The 22,368-nt window shown below is 44.8% G+C and overlaps 1 protein-coding gene and 2 non-coding genes across 7 annotated transcripts in view; 1 reads left to right on the forward strand and 2 right to left on the reverse strand.

The window, feature by feature from the left end:
* The window catches only part of SLC11A2 (solute carrier family 11 member 2), a 52,149-nt gene that overhangs the window by 19,005 nt on the left and 10,776 nt on the right, over positions 1-22,368 (reverse strand). For all 5 annotated transcript variants that reach the window (XR_012094496.1, XM_037997117.2, XM_037997118.2 and 2 more), the window contains 7 exons: positions 14,652-14,723; positions 12,123-12,271; positions 9,052-9,177; positions 8,537-8,656; positions 3,464-3,570; positions 2,489-2,559; positions 2,319-2,386 (listed from right to left, as the gene is read on the reverse strand). Coding sequence is in view for 4 of the 5 variants with exons in the window: in XM_037997117.2 (XP_037853045.2) it covers positions 2,319-2,386; positions 2,489-2,559; positions 3,464-3,570; positions 8,537-8,656; positions 9,052-9,177; positions 12,123-12,271; positions 14,652-14,723 (713 nt within the window). In the remaining variant the exon portion in view is untranslated. The remainder of the gene's footprint in view (positions 1-2,318; positions 2,387-2,488; positions 2,560-3,463; positions 3,571-8,536; positions 8,657-9,051; positions 9,178-12,122; positions 12,272-14,651; positions 14,724-22,368) is intronic.
* On the forward strand, positions 14,956-15,018 carry LOC119624023 (U7 small nuclear RNA). Its single transcript, XR_005240113.1, has one exon. It is a non-coding gene; the product is annotated as a U7 small nuclear RNA (small nuclear RNA).
* LOC119623959 (U6 spliceosomal RNA) lies at positions 18,349-18,456 on the reverse strand. Its single transcript, XR_005240060.1, has one exon. It is a non-coding gene; the product is annotated as a U6 spliceosomal RNA (small nuclear RNA).

A 22,368-nucleotide genomic window follows, 5' to 3' on the forward strand; every position in this document is an offset into this window, starting at 1 on the left:
AATGCAGTGGCATGAGCACAGCTCACTGAAACCTCAATCTCCCGAGTTCAAGCAATCTTCCCACCTCAGCCACCCAAAGTGCTGGTATTACAGGCCACCACACCTGGCCACAATCTTTTCTTCTGCAACTACCTAAGATAATGAGGAATACAGAATCATCATAGGACCAAGCAACATAAGGGGCTTACTACCAGGGGCCAGAGAATTCAAGACTGAGTATCCAGACAGTTTACATCACATCTTAGATATATGAAACATATGTGTATGATACGTAATTAATATTCTAAAGAAAGGGCTGGGTGTGGTGGCTCATGCCTATAATCCCAGCACTTTGGGAGACCAAGGCAGGCAGATTGTTTGAGCCCAGGAGTTCAACAGCAGCCTGGCAACACAACGAAACCTTATCTCTACAAAAATTACCTTGGTGTGGTGGTGTATACCTATAGTCCCAGCTACTAGGGAGGCTGAGGTGGAAGGATCACTTGAGCCCAGGAGGAGGAAGTTGTAGTGAGCTGAGATTGTGCCACTGAACTCCAGCATAGGCAATAGAGTGAGACTCTGTCTCAAAAAAAAAAAGCCAGGCACCTTGGCTTACACCTGTAATTCTAGTACTTTGGGAGGCTGAGGCAGGTGGATCACCTGAGGTCAGGAGTTCAAGACCAGCCTGGCAAACTTGGTGAAACCCCGTCTCTATGAAAAATACAAAAATTAACCAGGCATGGTGGCAGGCACCCGTAATCCCAGCTATGTGGGAGGCTGAGGCAGGAGAATCGCTTGAACCTGTGGGGCCAAAGTTGCAGTGAGCCGAGATCATGCCACTGCACTCCTGCCGGGGCAAAAGAGGGACACTCCATCTCAAAAAAAAAAAAAAAAGAAAGAAAGAAAAGAAAAAAGAAAAAGCTGCTAAGGGACTTGTGCATGGTGGCTCACACCTGAAATCCTAGCACTCTGGGAGGCCAAGATGGGCAGATCACTTGAGGTCAGCAGTTCAAGACCAGCCTGGCCAACATAGCGAAACCCCATCTCTACTAAAAATACAAAAAGTTAGACAGGCATGGTGGTACACACCTATAATCTCAGCTACTTGGGAGGCTGAGGCACAAGAACCACTTGAACCTGGGAGGCAGAGGTTGCAGTAAGCCAAGATCATACCACTGCACTCTAGCCTGCATGACAGAGCAACGCTCTGTCTCAAAAATAATAAATAAAAATCTAAAAATTAAAAAAGAATATAGAATCAATTTTTATTATCCATACTTAGCATATTTCTGTTCACCCACATTCATTTAAAAATCACTTGATGTTTGCCACTAGTACGTATGTAGTAAGAGCTCATCCTTAAACACTCTCATATATATTTTTCCCCAGTTCAGGATTTCTCTTGGAAGCCTTAGGCCAAGAGGCATAATCGACCCATAGATTACATATATTTTTTAAAGTTCAGCCAGAGCCAGACCAGTAAGCAGAAATCAGTTTATAAGAACTGTACAGGGCCGGGCGCGGTGGCTCAAGCCTGTAATCCCAGCACTTTGTGAGGCCAAGATGGGCGGATTACGAGGTCAGGAGATCGAGACCATGCAGGCTAACACGGTGAAACCCCGTCTCTACTAAAAAATACAAAAAATTAGCCGGGCGAGTTGGCAGGCGCCTGTAGTCCCAGCTACTCGGGAGGCTGAGGCAGGAGAATGGCGTGAACCCGAGAGGCGGAGCTTGCAGTGAGCTGAGATCTGGCCACTGCACTCCAGCCTGGGCGACAGAGTGAGACTCCGTCTCAAAAAAAAAAAAAAAAAAAAAGAACTGTACAAAGAAAGGTGCTAGTACTACAAATAATGTTAGTGACTGTAAGGAGTTTCTGGGTTGAGGCACAAACCAGGAAATATCCAGGATATCTCATATAATTCATTAACTGTTTTAATATTGGGAAAGTTCAAGCTGCAATTAACATAAACCAGGATGAGCAAAAGCAGAACTCCTCTAAGTTAACAGCCAAGAATAACCCTGCAAACCCCTCCTTAATTAACCCTATCCATGGCTGTTCTGTTGTCAGATGGTCAACTTGGGACCAAGGAATCTTGTCTGGAAAGCCCTAAAATATCTAGTCATTTTAAACCTGGAAGTCCCTGCAGGCCTTTCTGCATACTAATGTTTGCTATGGATCATATTCCTTCAAAACTGGCCCAGGGATAAATTGGCTTTTGTTGATACACCCACTATAACTGAACCATACTAGCATTATTACTGTCTTTTATAATAAAAGGCTAAAAAAAAACCCACAAAAACTTATTTTAAGAAGCTAATGAATACCCTGTACCACTTGCCTCATATCCAAATGTGAGGGCCATAATAGTGATGAGAAAGCCAAAAAACGCTTCGAGCTTCCGTAAGCCTAAGGGAAAAAGGCAGCAGTGAGCTCAGAGAAGGCAGACTTCCCCATCTGCCACATGACAGAGAGCAGCTCCTTCGACCCTCCCATTTCCACTCTCCTTACCATATTTGTCCAAGAAGAGAAATACAAAAGTATCTGCAATGGTGATGAGAACGCCACCCCACAGAGGAACCCTAGGTCAGAGATGAGATATGGAAGTCAGAGAGACAGAAAAAAAGGAAACATTGAAAAACAGTCTCTTCCCAACAGCTCTCCAGATAAAGAACACTTGGAGAAGCTAGGACTTGAGGGAGGAGGGACAATGGCAGAAAACCAGGCCTTGGGTAAAGTAAGGTAACAGCATCAACTTAATTACATTCATTTAAACTTTAATTGAGAGCCTACTATGTCACTCTTAGGATACAAAGCTGAAAAGTGTGGGTCTTACCCTCATGGAGTTAGATGGATAGAATTTTATAGGATTAGACAGATAGTATCCAGTGGGGGCCGGGTGTAGTGGCTCACACCTGTAATACCAGCACTTTGGGAGGCTGAGGCGGGCATTCCTAAACCTGAGGTCAGAAGTTAGAGACCAGCCTGGCCAACATGATGAAACCCTGTCTCTACTAAAAATACAAAAATTAGCTGGGCATGGTGGCAGGCGCCTGTAATCCCAGCTACTCAAGAAGCTAAGGCACAAGAATTCCTTGAACCTGGGAGGCGGAGGTTACAGTGAGCCAAGATCACACCACTGCACTCCAGCCTGGGTGACAGAGAAAGACTCTGTCTCAAAAAAAAAAAGAAAGAAAAAAGAAAAAAAAAAGATAGTATCTAGTGGGATAAAACAACATACAAATCAATAATTGCGATACAAAACGCCACACATTCTAATAAAGGTAAGCATAACTCACCATGGGAAATGGAAGATGTAGAGTCTACATCTACCAGGGGAGAAGAAATTGTTTCCAGAAAGATTCCACAGAAGAAATAACAATTGAGTTGAATCTTCAAACTTAAAAATGAATTGGGTTTTTGTTTTTATCTCTGCTTTGAAATCCAGCAAAACATTGATTACTTTCTAGAGAAAAACCCCCTCACCTTCCTACAGACAGAAGATTGATGGCAATGGCTGAGCCAATGACTTCTTGCATATCTGAGCCGATGATAGCCAGCTCCACCATCAGCCACAGGATGATCCGTGGGACCTAAACACCAAACAGTAGAAAGACATGGTTCTGATTAATCACTTCTAAAAAATTCCTCCACAATTTGGAATTCACATTTTGGCACTAAACCATAAACAGTCCTTTATAAGCCTCCAGACTAGAGAAGAAATACCAGAACATGCCTCCACTTGGCCGATCACTGCACTGTGGCTCTCAGCTGGAGAAGGAAAACTGTGCGACCACGTGGCAGAGCCTGTGAACGAAGGTCAAGGCAGTAATCTTACTTTTTTCTTTTTCCTTTCTACTTGAGAAGAATGTAATTTCCATTTAATTTCCTAAAAAGAATCCTAAAATTTTTAGAGGAGAATAAGGATGCTAATACGGTCAAAATATGGGTCAAGAAAGAATATTAAATGATTGCAGAAGAGCATATCTATCCTGACCATAGCTGGGAAGACAAAACAAACATGAAAAGGTTGGGGTAGGCCGGGCACAGTGGCTCACACCTGTAATTCCAGCACTTTGGGAGACTGAGGCAGGTGGATCACGTGAGGTCAGGGTTCAAGACTAGCCTGGCCAACATGGTGAAACCCCGTCTCTACTAAAAATACAAAAATTAGCTGCGCGTGGTGGTGCATGCCTGTAATCTCAGCTACTCAGGGGTCTGAGGCAGGAGAATCGCTTGAATCTGGGAGGCAAAGGTTGCGGTGAGCCGAGATGGTGCCACTGCACTCCAGCCTGGACAACAAAGCGAGACTCTATCTCAAAAAAAAAGGTTGGGGTCGACCAGGCACAGTGGCTCATGCCTGTAATCCCAGCACTTTAGGATGCCAAGACAGACAGATTCCTTAAGCAAAGGAATTTGAGACCAGCCTGGGCAACATGGCAAAACCCCATCTCTACAAAAACTACAAAAATTGGGAGCTAAATGGTAAGAACTTATGAACACACAGACAGAAACAACAGACACTGGGGTCTACTTGATAGGGGAGGGTGGGAGGAGAGAGAGGAGCAGAAAAGGTAACTATTGGGTACTGGGTTTAATATCAGGGTGATGTAATAATATATACAACAAACCCCTATGACACGTGTTTATCTATGTAACAAACCTTCACATGTGACTGCTCTGCCTACGGAATAGCCTTTCTTTACTCCTTTACTTTCTTAATAAACTTGCTTTCACACACACAAAAAAAACCTTCACAGCCGGGCACGGTGGCTCAAGCCTGTAATCCCAGCACTTTGGGAGGCCGAGACGGGCGGATCACGAGGTCAGGAGATCGAGACTATCCTGGCTAACACGGTGAAACCCTGTCTCTACTAAAATATAAAAAAAATTAGCCGGGCGTGGTGGCGGGCGCCTGTAGTCCCAGCTACTTGGGAGGCTGAGGCAGGAGAATGGCGTAAACCCAGGAGGCGGAGCTTGCAGTGAGCTGAGATTGCGCCACTGCACTCCAGCCTGGTGACAGAGCGAGACTCTGTCTCAAAAAAAAAAAAAAAAACCTTCACATGTATCCTCTCCAAACCTAAAATAAAAATTAAAGAAAAAAAAAATTATCCAGGCATGATGGCGTACGCCTGTAGTCCCGACTACCTGGGAGGCTGAGGCAGGAGGACTGCCTGAGCCCCAGTGGTCAAGGCTGCAGTGAGCTGTGATCATGCCACTGCACTCCAGAGTGGGCAACAGACAGAGCAAGACTGTCTCAACAAACCACCACCACAACAACAAAAAAGGTTGGAGTCACCTTTAATGTAGTAATACCCACGCAAGTGAAAAAGAACAGATATGCAAAAGGACTCAAGGGAAGATAGTTGGAATTGGGTGGCATATAACGAAGTCACAAACTAATCTGGCCAAACAATACAGCTAAAAATCAAATTCAGTTATGCTGACTCACTGAAGCCAGAAAAAACACCTCCAGATAGCTAGGATTCAAAACATTTGTCAGGTCACCCATGGTAGCTCATACCTATAATACCCGAATTTTGGGAGGCAGGCGGGAGGATTACTTGAGCCCAGGAGTTCAAGCCCAGGCTGGGTAACATGGTGAAACCCTGTCTCTACAAAAAATTTTAAAAATAGCTGGGTATCATGGTGCATGCCTGTGGTCCCAGCTATTCAAGAGTGAGGTAGGAAGGCTGCTTGCGCCTGGGAGGTCAAGGTTATAGTGAGCTATGATGGTGCCACTGAACTCTAGTCTGGGTAATAGGGCAAGACCCTATCTAATAAAAAAAAAAAAAAAAAAAAAAAAGACAGGCCAGGCACAGTATCTCATATCTGTAATCCCAGCACTTTGGGAGGCTGAGGCAAGTGGATCACCTGAGGTCTGGAGTTTGAGATCAGCCTGGCCAACATGGTGAAACCCTGTCTCTATTAAAAATACAAAAATTAGCCAGGTGTGGTGGTATGCACCTGTAATCCCGGTTACTCGGGAAGCTGAGAGAGAAGAATTGCTTGAACCTGGGAGGTCAAGGTTACAGTAAGCCAAGATCACACCACTGTACCCAAGCCTGGGTGACAAAGCGAGACTCGGTCTCAAAAAAAAAAAAAAAAAAAAAAAGAGCAGGCTGGGTGCGGTAGCTCACACCTGTAATCCCAGCACTTTCGGAGGCTGAGACGGGCAGATCACGAGGTCAGGAGTTTGAGACAAGCCTGGCCAACACAGTGAAACCTCATCTCTACTAAAAACACAAAAATTGGCTGGGCATGGTGGTGCACGCCTGGAGTCCCAGCTACTCAGGAGGCTGAGGCAGGAGAATCGCTTGAACCCGGGAGGCAGAAGTTGTGGTGAGCTGAGATCACACCACTGCACTCCAGGCTGGGCAACAGAGAGACTCCATCTCAAAAATACCTAAACAAGGCCAGGTGCAGTGGCTCATGTCTGTAGTCCCAGCACTTCGGAAGGCTGAGGTGTGCGGATCACAAGGTCAGGAGTTTGAGATCAGCCTGGCCAACATGGTTAAACCCTGTCTCTACTAAAAATACAAAAATTAGCCAGGCATGGTGGCAGACACCTGTAATCCCAGCTATGCAGAAGGCTGAGGCAGGAGAAATGCTTGAAACTGAAGGCAGAAGTTGCAGTGAGCCGAGATCGCGCCACTGCACTCCAACCTGGGTGAAAGAGTGAAACTCCGTCTCAAAAAAACAAAACAAAACAAAACAACAACCACAAAAACAACAAAAAAAGCAGGCCGGGCACAGTGGCTCATGCCTGTAATCCCAGCACTTTGGGAGGCCAAGGCTGGTGGATCACCTAAGGCCAGGAGTTCGAGACCAGCCTGACCAACATGTTGAAGCCTTATCTCTACTAAAAATACAAAAATTAGCCAGGCATGGTGGAACACGCCTGTAATCCCAGCTAGTCAGGAGGTTGAGGCAAGAGAATCACTAGAATCGCCTCACTGCAAGAGGCAGAGGCTGCAGTGAGCCAAGATCACACCACTGAACTCCAGCCTGGGCAACAGAGTGAGACTCTGTCTCAAAAAAAAAAAAAAAAAAAAATTATTATTACAAAATAAGCAACTATTAACATGTATGAAGAAAAAGAAGCTAGGCTTGGTGCAGCAGCTCATGCCTGTCGTCCCAGCACTTTGAGAAGCTGTGGTGGGAGGACTGCCTGAGCCCAGGAGTTTGAGACCAGCCTAGTCAACATAGCAATATCTCATCTCTACAAAAAAAAAAAAAAATTTAATTAGCTGGGTGTGATAGTCCTCGCCTGTGGTCCCAGCTACTTGGGAGGCTGAGGTGGGAGAATCGCTTGAGTCTGGGAGGTCAAGGCTGCAGTGAGCCATGATCACATCACTGCACCCCACCATGGGTGACAAATGAAGACTCCATCTCAAAAAATAAAAAGAAAGAAAAAGAAGCTAGAAGGATTATCAATTACCAAGGTTTTGTTTGTTTTTTAAAAACGTTACGGGTACATAGTAGCTGTATATAGTATCGGGCATATGGGATATTTTGATACAGGCATAAAATGTGTAATAATCACAACAGAGTAAATGGGGATATTACCAAGATTTTTTTATTTTTTTGAAAAGCAGATAAGGATACTTTTTGCTCACATCTAGGAAAAGAAACAAAACAAAAGACAAAGCTAAGTTAAAAATATCTTCCAGATATAGTGTTCATTCTTGCCTTAGGCAATGGTAAGAAAGGCCCAAAATGGGCCAGGCACGGTGGCTCAAGCCTGTAATCCCAGCACTTTGGGAGGCTGAAACGGGCGGATCACGAGGTCAGGAGATCGAGACCATCCTGGCTAACCCAGTGAAACCCCGTCTCTACTAAAAAAATACAAAAAACTAGCCGGGCGAGATGGCGGGCGCCTGTAGTCCCAGCTACTCGGGAGGCTGAGGCAGGAGAATGGCGTAAACCCGGGAGGCGGAGCTTGCAGTGAGCTGAGATCCGGCCACGGCACTCCAGCCTGGGTCACAGAGCGAGACTCCGTCTCAAAAAAAAAAAAAAAAAAAAGAAAGGCCCAAAATGTCCAGAAGGAAGCTGTAGAGGACAGTGTAGCCCCCGGGGGGAAGGGAAACCGAAAAATAATTATTAGCAAATCCAAAGATCCTGCCACATATAGTTTGTAGTAAAAGGAAAAAAACTTACTTTTACAAAGTGATAGCAAAGTCAAACAAAAAAAGAAGATATATAAAATGCAAACTGATGGAGTACCATGGAGGTATGAATAAAAGTGCTTAAAGAGAGTATCCTCCTCCCTGCGGGCTGGGTATTGCTAGATACTGGAAGCCAGAGTGAATTGTAACACAGTTTTTCTAAGAAAACCTTCTAGGAAATGCGAGTCTTAAGTTAGATTTTGAAGGAGCGGGGAAAACATGGCCTGGCAGCAGGAGGAGCTACAGTATTTCCCTTGGTACCATCCGTCTTCAGGGCTACTGGCCCCCAAGTCCTTGACTGTCTCACTATATCATGAGGCCAGCACATACTGCCAGACACAGAGATTTCTACGGCATGAGTGAGAGACAAACAGGACAGTACATTGCTCACCTTGGGATACTGACGGTGACATACTTCAGCAAGATGCAGCCCAGTGACCACTCCCAGTCTAGCTGCAAGCCGCTGGAGCAGCAGCCCCACAAGGGTGGCCAACAGCAGGATCCAGAGCAACTAAGAAGAACAAAATATCCTGTAACACTCATTGAATAACTGAGCTTTGTTTGTTTGTTTAGTTGTTTGGCAACATGAGTGGTAAATACTGCATTCAGAAAAGAGCCCAGGTCAAGAATCAAATGACTTGAGTTCTATATCAGGTTTTGTACATGACCTGCTAAGTCACCTTGCACCTTTCTGAGCCTCAGTTTCTCCTATATGCAGTTTCTCCTTTGTTCAAGGAAACTATGTGGATAAAAATAAGATCAAATGGAAAGTACTTTACATATAAAAGCCACTGCCAATGAAGTATCTGCACGTAGCCCCTGAGGTTACTATCCAACATGCAGGGTGGAGAGGATGTGAGAGTGTATTGTGTGTTTAAAAGGACAGGGGTAGGACTAGATGTTCACCTTAAATCCAGCCACTGCTCCAGACTGCAAATCGGATTCAATATTTCCTGGATCCAGGTAGGCAATGCTCATAAGAAAGCCTGGTCCGGTGAAAGCCCAGAGTTTACGAAAGCTAAAACAAGAGTACTATACAAGAGAGGAAAAGAGATTAAACTGAACATCACTATTGAACTACTGATCTAATTGATCTGTTATCACATATGAAGCAACAACACCAGCCTCACAAGAAAAAAGGATTTACAATGTCAGATATTGCATGTGTCCAAGTTTCACTTCCATTTCACCCACTTTTTATTAAGAAGCTGGCCACTTCTCTAAGTCAGAGCCCCTCCCTTACCTGTGGGTTCCATCAGCCTCTTATTCTAAAACTAGAATAACAGTATCGGTACCTCTGTGCCCAAACACTTCCCAAAAAGGACAAGAGCCACCATTTTAAAAAGGAAACAAGCCAGGTGTGGTGGTGTGTGGTGTGTGCCTGTAGTCCAGCTACTCGGGACAGTGGAGAGAGCAACAAAAATAAAATGCTAAGCTTCCCCAACCAACTGAATGGATCCTCTTCTTGACCAAGGGCATTCCAAAGAAAACCTGAAAAACTAGTTCAGGCCATGATGGGAGGGAGGGGTCAGACAAACCTCATTATACCCCCTTCCCTTTGGAATTCCGACACCAATGACTAGCATTAAAACAGAGATCTTGGCTGGGTGGGCGCAGTGGTTCACACGTGTAATCCCAGCACTTTGGGAGGCTGAGGCGGGTGGATCACCTGAGGTTGGGAGTTCGAGACCAGCCTGACCGACATGGAGAAACCTCATCTCTACTAAAAATACAAAATTAGGCAGGCATGGTGGCACATGCCTGTAATCCCAGCTACTTGGGAGGCTGACGCAGGAGAATTGCTTGAACCAAAGAGGAGGAGATTGGTGAGCCGGGATCGCAACACTGCACTCTAGCCTGGGCAACAAGAGTGAAACTCCCTCTCAAAACAAACAAACAAACAAGCAAAACCAGAGATCTTAAAACTGACAAAACACATCCCTTATAGCAATAACATGCCAAATTCCAACCAGACTCTAGCATACATGACAGATAACAGGCCCTGAAAGAAATCAAAGTATTTTACTCCAAAATATATTTCTTTGTATATTTTGAAATGACCCTGCAAAGCCATCTCTTATGAGCAAAACCTAGAATATGTAGAGAATCTCCTTCCCTTTCCAGGTCTTTTCCTGATCCAGGGGAGAATTAACTAGTAGTCTGGTACCTTTTTAAGTCTGATAAAAGACATTTACATCTATTTTCTCTGAAGCTTGTTACGTGGAGGCTTCACCTACATAATAAAAACCTTGGTCTCCACAACCCCTCATTTTAGACACTCCACAGCCCCTCATTTTACACCAGGTCTTTAGAAAATAACTGTTTCAACCAATTTCTTTTTTTATTTATTTTTATTTTTGTAGAGACAGGGTTTTGCCATGTTGCCCAGGCTGGTCTCAAACTCCTGGGCTTAAGCAATCCTCCCACTTCAGCCTCCAAAGTAGCTGGGACCACAGGTGTGCACCACCACACCCAACTATTTTCTTTTTTTTTTAAGTAGAGACAAGGTCTCATCATGTTGCCCAAGCTGGCTGGTCTTGAACTCCTGGGCTCAAGCAATCCACCCACCTCAGCCTCCCAAAGTGCTGGAATTACACACGTGAGCCACTGCACCCAGCCTCAATCAACTTCCAAGCAGAAAATCTTTAAATCCACCTTTGACCTGAAAGGTGCCCCCTCCCCACTTCAAGTTGTCCCACCTTTCCTGATGGAACCGATGTACACCTTACATATATTGGCTGATGTTTGCCTGTAACTTCTGACCCCTAAAACGTATAAAATCAAGCTGTTACCCAACCACCTGTTCTCGGGACTTCCTGGGGCTGTGTCACGGGCCTTGGGCACTCATATTTGGCTCAGAATAAACCTCTTTAAATATTTTACAGAGTTTGACTCTTGTTTGTTTTTTTGTTTTGAGATGGAGTCTCACTCTGTCACTCAAGCTGGAGTGCAGGGGTACAATCTTGGCTCACTGCAGCCTCTGCCTCTCAGCTTCAAGTGATTCTCCAGCCTCAGTCTCCCGAGTAGCTGGGATTACAGGCACCCACCACTATGCCCAGCTAACTTTTGTAACTTTAGTAAAGACAGGGTTTCGCCATGTTGACCAAGTTGGTCTTGAACTCCTAACCTCAGGTGATCTGCCTGTCTCGGCCTCCCAAAGTGCTGGGATTCAGGTGTGAGCCGCTGCGCCCGATCTGTTTTGTTTTGGTTTTCGTTTTTGACAGGAGGTCTCATTCTGTTACCCAGAGTGAAGTGCCATGACATGATCTTGGCTCACTGCAACTTCTGCCTCCTGAGCTCAAGTGATCCTCCCACCTCAGCCTCCTGAGTAGCTGGAACTACAGGTGCACACCACCATGCCCAGATAATTTTTGTATTTTTTGTAGAGACCAGGTTTCACCATGTTGGCCAGGCTGGTCTTGAACTCCTAGGCTCAAGCAATCCTCCTTCCTTAGCCTCCCAAAGTGCTGGGATTATAGATGTGAGCCTGGGCCCAGCCAGAGTTTGACTCTTTTTCATCAACGAACAAGAGGAAGGATAGCTTGAGGCCAGGAGTTCAAGACCAGCCTGGGCAACACAGTGAGACCCTGTCTCTAAAAACAAAAATAAAAATAATAAGCCTGGCATGGTGGCGTGCCATCTATAGTCCCAGCTACTGGGGAGGCTGAGGTGGGAGGATCACTTGACCCCAGGAATTCAAGGCTACAGTGAGCTATGGTTGTGCCACTGTACTGGAGCCTAGATGACGGAGCAAGATCCTGTCTGTAAAAAAAACATATAAATAGACAGATAAGATAGGTAGGCAGATAGATAGATATAGATAGATGTGTGTGTGTGTATGTATATGTGTATATATATACAGTTTTCAGAGACTTCCAGCCAAAATTAGAGCTGAGGCTGCTGACCCTGAGCCATCCAGCAGATCTTTCACTCACAGGTTTTCCCCAGACCATAGTGCTCTCCTCCAAGATACTAACCTCTTCCTCAGGAATGGAGATCTTCTCATTAAAGTAAGTGGCGAAGTACTCCTCTGAGTCCCCAGGGGACCGTGGAAGAGAGGGATTACTAGAAACAGGGTTGACGGTACCAAGACAGGCAGACTCCCCATGATCTCCAGAAACGCTGTCTGAATTAACAGATTTGAAAATAAATTAGTAAAAAATGAACAAAATACACTAACAATTCATCCTTACTATACTGAAATTAAAATTAAATAGTTTAATACCTAAATGCACAAGAGACCAACCCGACTCTAGCTCAACTTATTTTGAATAGTTTATTTTTAATGTATATTTTATAATAAGTAATACATTCACATGGTTAAAAATTCAGGAAGTAAAAAATTTAGCCTACACTAAAAAAGTTATCTCCCTCCGCTCCCCCAGTCACTCAGCTCCCTAGATCAGTTTTAACTCACAATGGTTTTCCTATTTCCACACTTCTACTCCTGCTTGGGAATTTTTAGAGCCATTTCATTTTCCTCTAAAAACACTGACATATGGGCTCAAAATATTACATTCCCAGACCAGCTCCTGGTAACCTAAAATCCTAGCTTTTAAAAGAAAAGAATTGGGCCCATCTAGCGAAATGTCCTCCCCACCTCCTATATTTGGTAGGACTTACTCAAAGAATTGTCCTTGGACATTATACCTCCGTCAGACTTCTCAAAAAAGGTGCAAGTTACAAAATCCTGCTACAGTTCAGGCTAAACTCTGAAGCTGCAGCAAAACCACCAAGCAGGAACCCTTTGTACTCTGACTAAGGCTTGCAGTGAAGTGCCGCTGGTCACGGGGTACTGGCACCCTCGTGATGGCAGGGCTCATCTCAGACTGATATCAGCGTTTCTCTGAGTTCTGCATTTTGCAGTCAATCTTAAATACTGGGAAGCAGAACGTCTGGGAGAAAAGGGATAACCTGCCAGAAATACACAGAGGCTAGTTTGCTTCAGCCATCAAATGGCTATTTTGAATCACAAAGCTCTAATCTCTGCGTTTCCAATAAATCCTTAAAACCTCTAATTTAAACAAATAAGAGCTTTCTTCCTTCGGGAGCTGACTCATATCATCTTAATTAAGCAGCTTTGAATTCATGAAGAAATTTATAGAAAAGGAACAGAAATTCCAAAGAAGAAGCTCAGATTTAGGAAGAAATAGTCAAAGCACTCAAGAAGCTCCAATCAAATACAGAGAGTAAAGTACTCGTCCTGTATTTTACTACTCCATACACATCTGAAACACCAGGAAGTATCATGAGCAGTCAAAGCACACCAGAGGTTTTTATCCTGAGTCTGGGAATAATATTGTCCTTGTAAGCATTACTGCCAGAAACCAAATTACAACTAATCTTGGCTCAACTCAGAATTATAAAAAAGATATGAAGCAGGCCGGGCGCGGTGGCTCAAGCCTGTAATCCCAGCACTTTGGGAGGCCGAGACGGGCGGATCACGAGGTCAGGAGATCGAGACCATCCTGACAAACATGGTGAAACCTCGTCTCTACTAAAAAAACACACACACAAAAAAAACTAGCCGGGCGAGCTGGCGGGTGCCTGTAGTCCCAGCTACTCAGGAGGCTGAGGCAGGAGAATGGCGCGAACCCGGGAGGCGGAGCTTGCAGTGAGCCGAGATCGTGCCACTGTACTCCAGCCTGGGCAACAGAGAGAGGCTCCGTCTCAAAAAAAAAAAAAAAAAGATATGAAGCAGGTCTCTGGTTAAAATCTGTTTTCAGGGTTGGGCGCGGTGGATCATGCCTGTAATCCCAGCACTTTGGGAGGCCGAGACGGGTGGATCACCTGAGGTCAGGAGTTCAAGACCAGCCTGACCAACAGGGCAAAACCCCATCTCTACTAAAAATACAAAAAAATTAGCCGGGCATGGCAGCAGGTGCCTGTAATCCCAGGTACTCGAGAGGCTGAGGCAGGAGAATTGCTTGAACCTGGGAGGCGGAGGTTGCAGTGAGCTGAGATAGTACCACTGCGCACTAGCCTGGAAAACTAAAGCAAAACTCCACCTCAAAAAAAAAAAAAAAAAAAAAATTTATGCTTTCAGGACAGGCGCAGTAGCTCATGCTTGTAATCCCAGCACTTTGGGAGGCTGAGACGGGCAGATCACCTGAGGTTAGGAGTTCAAGACCAGCTTGTCAACATGGCGAAACCCTGTCTCAACTAAAAATACAAAAATTAGCCAGGCATCGTGGCACGTGCCTTTAGTCCCAGCTACTCGGGAGGCTGAAGCAGAAGAATCACTTGAACCCAGGAGGCGGAGGTTGCAGTGAGCCGAGACTGTGCCACTGCACTCCAACCTGGGCAACAGAGCAAGACTCCACTTCAAAAAAAAAAAAAAATTCATTTTCATTTACAGCCTAAGTCACCAGATGGTGACTTTTGAATGGAATTGTTAGACTAGATGATGATAGATGATGACAAGAGGAAAAATATGATAAATTTCTGTTACCAACATAAATCTAATTACAAATAAAATTAGGCAATAATACAAAGCGGTAAATTACCATCTGACATCTTCTGTTCAAGACCCAACACCATGGTGGATACCTGAGTGGCTGAATTCTTAGAATACGATTCTGGAAAGGAGAAAAGGGAGGGAGAAGAATTAGCAAGAACAAACTAACAAGTTCAGAACCAGCAGTTTGTTACTCTGTATGACTGAATCCTTACTATGAAAAGAGTAATTCTTCTACTGAATTAGGTAACCTTGAAAATAATTACAGTTTTCAGATTATGACTGACAGATATTTAACAAAAATAGAAAAGCCTTAGTCAGGATTTTGCTGGCAAGACTTCAAAACCAAATTGAAGTGTTACAGCTCTTTTAGAATGTGTCTGGGCAGGGTTTCTGGTTTTCACTGTGAAACCCTTCACGGATGGCGAGGGGCGGTGGACAAATTGAACAGGAGGTATTTTAGTGAGACGGCAAATACCTTTTTTTTTTTTTTTTTGAGTCAGAGTCTTGCTCTGTCGCCCAGGCTGGAGTATAGCGGTGCAATCTCAGCTCACTGCAACTTCTGCCTCCTGGGTTCAAGTGATTCTCCTGCCTCAGACTCCCAAATAGCTGGGATTACAGGTGCCTGCCACCACGCCTGGCTAATTTTTTGTATTTTTAGTAGAGACGGGGTTTCACCGTGTAAGCCAGGATGGTCCTAATCTCCTGACCTCATGATCCGCCCGCCTCAGCCTCCCAAAGTGCTGGGATTATAGGCATGAGTCAATGCGCCTGGCCAGGCAAATACTTCTTTAATTAGCATCTACACAGAGGCTGCTAGGCAAGTATCCAGTCTCTGCCTTTGCCTCCAAATTATCCCAAGTGTCTGAAGCCAGACACATTTCCCCCTATTTTATGAGGTTTTTTTTTTCTTTTTTGTTTTTTGAGATGGAGTCTCACTCTGTTGTCCAGGCTGGAGTGCAGTGGCACAACCTCAGCTCACTGCAACCTCCGCCTCCTGGGTTCAAGCAATTCCCCTGCCTCAGCCTCCCGAGTAGCTGAGATTACAGGCGTGCGCCACCACGCCCGGCTAATTTTTGTATTTTCAGTATAGACAGGGTTTCACCATGTTGGTCAGGCTGCTCTCAAAGTCCTGACCTTGTGACCCACCCGCCTCAGCCTCCCAAAGTGCTAGGATTACAGGCATGAGTCACCACGCCCAGCCAAAGATATTTTATGAGCTTTTAAGGACAGAGATCTATAATTCTCTTTGGTCTAAAATATATAATTTAAGTTCATGGTTCAGTCTTCTAGAAAGGGTGGGAAAAAGCACCATACGAGCATACTGGTAGTGGAGGGGCACTATTTGGCAGCCTCAAATCTTCCTGAGAAAGTAAAGTCTACAGGCCGGGCGCGGTGGCTCAAGCCTGTAATCCCAGCACTTTGGGAGGCCGAGACGGGCGGATCACGAGGTAAGGAGATCAAGACCATCCTGGCTAACACGGTGAAACCCCGTCTCTACTAAAAATACAAAAAACTAGCCGGGCGAGGTGGCGGGCGCCTGTAGTCCCAGCTACTCCGGAGGCTGAGGCAGGAGAATGGCGTAAACCCGGGAGGCGGAGCTTGCAGTGAGCCAAGATTGCACCACTGCACTCCAGCCCGGGCTACAGAGCAAGACTCCGTCTCAAAAAAAAAAAAAAAAAAAAGAAAGTAAAGTCTACAGCTACAATGTTCCAGACCTCATTCCTCAACCCTCTGACAACTAGAAGAAACTAGTCACCCGTGGCCCAGCCCCTCCTGGGCTCTCCAAGAGAGCTGAAGCACCAGCAGGATTAAGCACAGTGTGCAGGATGCCAGCCTTTGTCTACAGGTCCTGTACTAAGCAACCTGCAGTGGGGTGGGTGGAGTCGGGAGTGGGGTGGAAGTTCCAGATGTCCATCATCCTGTTAAGTTTAATTGGGAGGGAGGATGTTAGCAAGCTCACTTGGGCACAGATCTATGGCATATTCTCCATTGAGCCTCACCAATAAGGCTATTTTTTTAAAAAAAATTTCAATCTTATTATTATCTACTTCTCAGTTGATTTCAAATTTAGAAAGGGAAGGACAACATAGTATTTATTGATAAGCCCCTCCTTAAATCCCAATAATAACTGTCCTACTGAAGAAGTGACGAAGCCTCACTTAATGATCTTTTACTGCTTAAATCTAGTCTTTTTTCCACCCTTGTCCCTTATATGTTGTTCCTACATGAACTATCTTCTACTTGCTGTTTCGGGTTTTGGGTAATCTTTCTATCTACCAACATATTCTGTACTTACAGAATTCAGACCAGAAAGGAGCTTTTTTCTTTTTAGGTTTCATCTGTCTTCTGGGGCTTATATACCACCGCCTGCTAATTTGGAAAACATAATCCTTCCTCTCTAGAGTCACCAACGCCAAGTATTATATTACAATGGACAAGTAGCCATGTCTCTCCTGTCAGGTTTTAAGCCACTAAATGACCTAACATCAGCCAACAGCCCCCAATAATACTGACTAAATTCAACCCCTCTTTCAGTCAATTACAATAACACCTCTCCTAAAGGGGATTTACATATATGACCACTCAGAGTAGCAGTACTCACTTGGATTCCGATCACAGCACAGCCCCTTCATTCCTGGCAAAGGCTTTTTACTTTTGTTTTACATATAATTCTAATAAACTAATGTTATCAGGTTATTTTAACCCACAATAAATTGGAAACCACAAATCGGATCTGGAACTATGCATAGCTCCTCTAGGAAAAGAGGAACTTGGCACACTGAGGAATCAAAAAACTCAAGTACATCAATTAATCTTGGGCAATTTGGTATGAGGCAAACAGTTCTTCCTTATAAGTCAATCAGTTCTGAGAATATTATTACAAGTATAACAACTCAAGTTTCCAATTGTGGCCCTGATCACAATGAGGTGAATGAATTAAATTGCTTTTTTTTTTTTTTGAGACAGAGTTTCACTCTTGTCACCTAGGCTGGAGTGCAATGGCGTGATCTCGGCTCGCTGCAACCTCTGCTTCCTGGGTTCAAGTGATTCTCCTGCCTCAGCTTCCGAAGTAGCTGGGATCAAAGGTGCCCACTACCAAGCCCGGCTAATTTTTGTTTTTGTTTTTGTTTTTTTTAGTAGAGATGGGGTTTCACCACGTTGGCCAGGCTGTAAATCACTTTTGCAATGACGATTAATATCCGGTTTAAGGCACTGGAAAATCAGCTGGGCATGGTAGTGTATGTCTGTGGTGCCAGCTATTGGGGAGACTGAACTAGCAAGACTGCTTGAGCCTGGGGGTCAAGGCTGCGGTGAGCCATGATTGCACCACCGCACTCCAGCCTGGGAGATACAGCGAGGCCGAAGAAAAAGAAGACACAGAAATGTCTCGTCTACATCTGAGGAAGATTTTTATCCAAAATTGGCAAAACAGTCCTTAAAAGTTTTTAATTTTTTTTGAGATGGAGTCTCACTCTGTCACCCAGGTTGGAGTGCAGTGGCGTGATCTCAGCTCACTGCAACCTCTAACTCCCGGGTTCAAGCGATTCTCCTACCTCAGACTCTCGAGTAGCTGGGATTACAAGCACATGCCACGACACTCAGTTAATTTTTCTATTTTTAGTAGAAATGGGGTTTTGCCAGGCTGGTCTCAAACTCCTGACTTCAGGTGATCCACCCGCCTCGGCCTCCCAAAGTGCTGGGATTATAGGCATGAGCCACTGCCCCAGGCCAAAAATTTTTCTTTTAATATAGAACACTTCACAAATTTGCGTGTCATCCTTGTGCAGAGAGGCCATGCTAATCTTCTCTTGATTGTTCCAATTTAGTATACGTGCTGCCGAAGCAAACACCAAAATAGGCTTTTAAAAGTTGTATTTTAAAAGCAAACAATTAAGGTAATAGTGTGATCTTCCCAAGATTGTAGTCTGCAAATATTTTTAGACAGAAATATTTCATGATAAAATGTTAAATAATTGGCCAGGCGCGGTGGCTCACATCTGTAATCCCAGCACTTTGGGAGGCCGAGGCAGGTGGATCATGAGGTCAGGAGATCGAGACCATCCTGGCTAACACAGTGAAACCCCGTCTCTACTAAAAATACAAAAAACTAGCCGGGCGTGGCCGGCGCCTGTAGTCCCAGCTACTCGGGGGGCTGAGGCAGGAGAATGGCGTGAACCTGGGAGATGAAGCTTGCAGTGAGCTGAGATTGCGCCACTGTAGTCCAGCCGGGGCGACAGAGCAAGACTCCTCTCAAAAAAAAAAAAAAAAAGTTAAATAATTATTAGTGGTATTCTAAGTTAATTCCTATACCAAGTACATACAGAGCTGTTCAAATACAAAAAGTTTCACTTCTCTCTGAAATCTCAAGAATGAATTATTTCAAGAAAGAAAACAAATTCTAGATTCCAGCCTTTTCAACAAAGCTTTTAGTCAGCGAACTACATGTTTCATTACAGTGCCTACAGAATAAAACTTGGGCTTGGGGTCAGACATGGTGGCTTACGTCTCTAATCCCACCACATTGGGAGGCTGAAGTGGGCGGATCACCTGAAGTCAGGAGTTCAAGACCAGCCTGGCCAACATGGGTGAAACCCCATCTCTACCAAAAATACAAACATTAGCCAGGCGTGGTGGCAGGTGCCTGTAATTCCAACTACCAGGGTGGCTGAGGCATAAGAATCGTTTGAACCCAGGAGGTGGAGATTGCAGTGAGCCAAGATCGTGCCACTGCACTCCAGCCTGGGTGACAGAGTAAAACTCCGTCTCAAAAAAAAAAAAAAAAAAAAAAATTAATAAAACTAGGGAGGGACCGGGTGCAGTGGCTCACACCTGTAATCCCAGTACTTTGGGAGGCTGAGGCAGGCGGATCACCTGAGGTCAGGAGTTCAAGACCAGCCTGACCAACATGGAGAAACCCCATCTCTACTGAAAATATAAAATTAGCTGGGCATGGTAGCGCACGCCTGTAATCCCAGCTACTCGGGAGGCTGAGGCAGAAGAATCGCTTAAACCTGGGAGGCGGAGGTTGCACTGAGCCGAGATCGTGCCACTGCACTCCAGTCTGGGCAACAGAGCAAGACTCCATCTCATAAAAAATAAATAATTAAATAATTAAAAAAAAAAAAAAAAAACTAGGGAGGGAATAGAAAGGGCCAGGCCAGTTATGCATAGCATTTAAGTCTCCATGAAAATTTATGACCCATATGGAAGCAGTAAGTTAATGTTAAGACAGTTTTGCTCTCCAGGGCTGTAGCACCAGGTTGTTTCAGTTACTTTGTCACATTAGGGAAAAGATCCAGAGTTAGGACACAAGCAGCCAGAATCAACCCAGCAACACTTTGATAAGTAACCATCACAATTACGATTAATACTGGTTTGATATTCTAGCTCACCCCTAACCATAAAGCATCACCTTCTCTTAAACCCATTAAGTTTCTTCCTATTGAACAGCAATTGACAGAAAAAAAAAATGGCACTCATGGTTAAATGTAATATGACTATTTTATCCCATTCTCCTGCCTCAGCCTCCCTAGTAGCTGGGATTACAGGTGCGTGCCACCATGCCCAGCTAATTTTTGTATTTTTAGTAAAGACAGGGTTTCACCGTGTTGGCCAAGATGGTCTCAATCTCCTGACCTCGTGTTCCGCGCCCCTCAATCCTCCCACCTCTCAGCCTCCTGAGTAGCTGGGACTACAGGCACATGCCAACATGCCTGGCTAATTTTGTATTTTTTATTGCGATGAGGTTTCACCATGTTGCCCAGGCTGGTCTCAAACTCCTGAGCTCAAGCGATCCACCCATCTCAGCCTCCCAAAGTGCTAGGGTTACAGGCGTGAGCCACTGCACCCAGCCTATTTTATCCCATTCTCTAACAAAAGTTGTAAGACTGGCTAGCTGTAGTTGCTCATGCCTGTAATCCTAACACTTTGGGAGGCGAAGGCAGGCGGATCGCTTGAGCCCAGGAGTTCAAGACCAGCCTGGGCAACATAGTGAAACCCCATCTCTACAAAATATACAAAAATTAGCTAGGTGGAGGCCAGACATGGTGGCTCACACCCGTAATCCCAGCACTTTGGGAGGCTGAGGCAGGTGGACCACCTGAGGTCAGGAGTTTGAGACCAGCCTGGCCAACATGTTGAAACCCCATCTCTACTAATAATATAAAAATTAAAGCTAGGCACAGTGGCTCACGGCTGTAATCCCAGCACTTTGGGAGGCCGAGGCGGGCGGATCATGAGGTCAAGAGCTCAAGACCAGCCTGGCCAAGATAGTGAAACCCTGTCTCTACTAAAGACACAAAAATGGCCGGGCGCGGTGGCTCAAGCCTGTAATCCCAGCACTCTGGGAGGCCGAGGCGGGCGGATCACGAGGTAAGGAGATCGAGACCATCCTGGCTAACACGGTGAAACCCCGTCTCTACTAAAAAAATACAAAAAACTAGCCGGGTGAGGTGGCGGGCGCCTGTAGTCCCAGCTATTCGGGAGGCTGAGGCAGGAGAATGGCGTAAACCCGGGAGGCGGAGCTTGCAGTGAGCTGAGATCCGGCCACTGCACTCTAGCCCGGGCGACAGAGCGAGACTCCGTCTCAAAAAAAAAAAAAAAAAAAAAAAAAAGACACAAAAATTAGCCGGGCATGGTGGCACGCACCTGTAATCCCAGCTACTCAGGAGGCTGAGGCAGGAGATTCACTTGAACCTGGGAGGTGGAGGTTGCAGTGGGCCGCAATCGCACCATTGCACTCCAGCCTGGACAGCAGGGCGAGACACCATCTCAAAAAAAAAAAAAAATAGCCGGGTGTGGTGGTGAACGCCTGTAATCCCACCTACTGGGCAGGCTAAGGCAGGAGAATCACTTGAACCCGGGAAGTGGGGGTTTCAGTGAGCAGATATCGTGCCACTGCACTCCAGCCTGGGTGACAAGAGCAAAACTCTGTCTCAAAAAAAAAAAAAAAACTTAGTTGGCTGTGGTGGTGGGCATCTGTAGTCCCGGGAGGCTAAGGTGGGAGGATCACCTGAGTCCAGGAGGTCAAGGCTGCAGTGAGTGGTGATCAGGCCACAGCACTCCAGCCTGGATGACAAGGCAAGACCCTGTCTCAAAAAAAAAAAAATGTTGTAAGACTGTTTTGCAAGATAAAAATGTTAACAAAATTTTATTTTCTGTCTAAACTTTCAAAAGTCTACATATTCTTTGATCTAGCAATTTTACTCCTAAAAATGTATTCTTTAAAAAAAAAAAAAGCAAAAAGTACTCATCAAGGAAATATGTACAAGGATATTTCCCACAGCATTTTTTGTAGTATGAAAAGACTGTAAACAACCTCAATATTAGTAGAGGACTGGTTGAATAAACCATGCACATTCATTGGACACAATACCATGCAACCACTATAAATAAGATGATCTATCACGTATTGATAGGAAACAATCTCTAAAATATTATATGTTGTCAAGTCAAAAAACCAATTTGTTGAGCAGCATGTTATCATGTATGTAGCAAAAAGAAAAATGAGAAAACACACACGTACACATACAATCTCCAAAGGACACACCAAAAACTGGTAATAAAGGCCATCCCTGCCAGAAGAAAGGAGTAGGAGAGCCAAAATAAGGTCATGTGAAAGGAAAACCTCTCACTGAATACACACTGTATACCTTATGCACATAAAAAAAGTTTTACCAGGTACATGTATTATTTGCCTTTTAAAAAATGTCAAGGTCATATAGATTCACTCAGCTTCTCAACAAACACTAGGGATGTTCAGT

Source organism: Chlorocebus sabaeus, chromosome 11 (genome assembly GCF_047675955.1).
Source record: "Chlorocebus sabaeus isolate Y175 chromosome 11, mChlSab1.0.hap1, whole genome shotgun sequence".
NCBI classification, from domain to species: domain Eukaryota; kingdom Metazoa; phylum Chordata; class Mammalia; order Primates; family Cercopithecidae; genus Chlorocebus; species Chlorocebus sabaeus.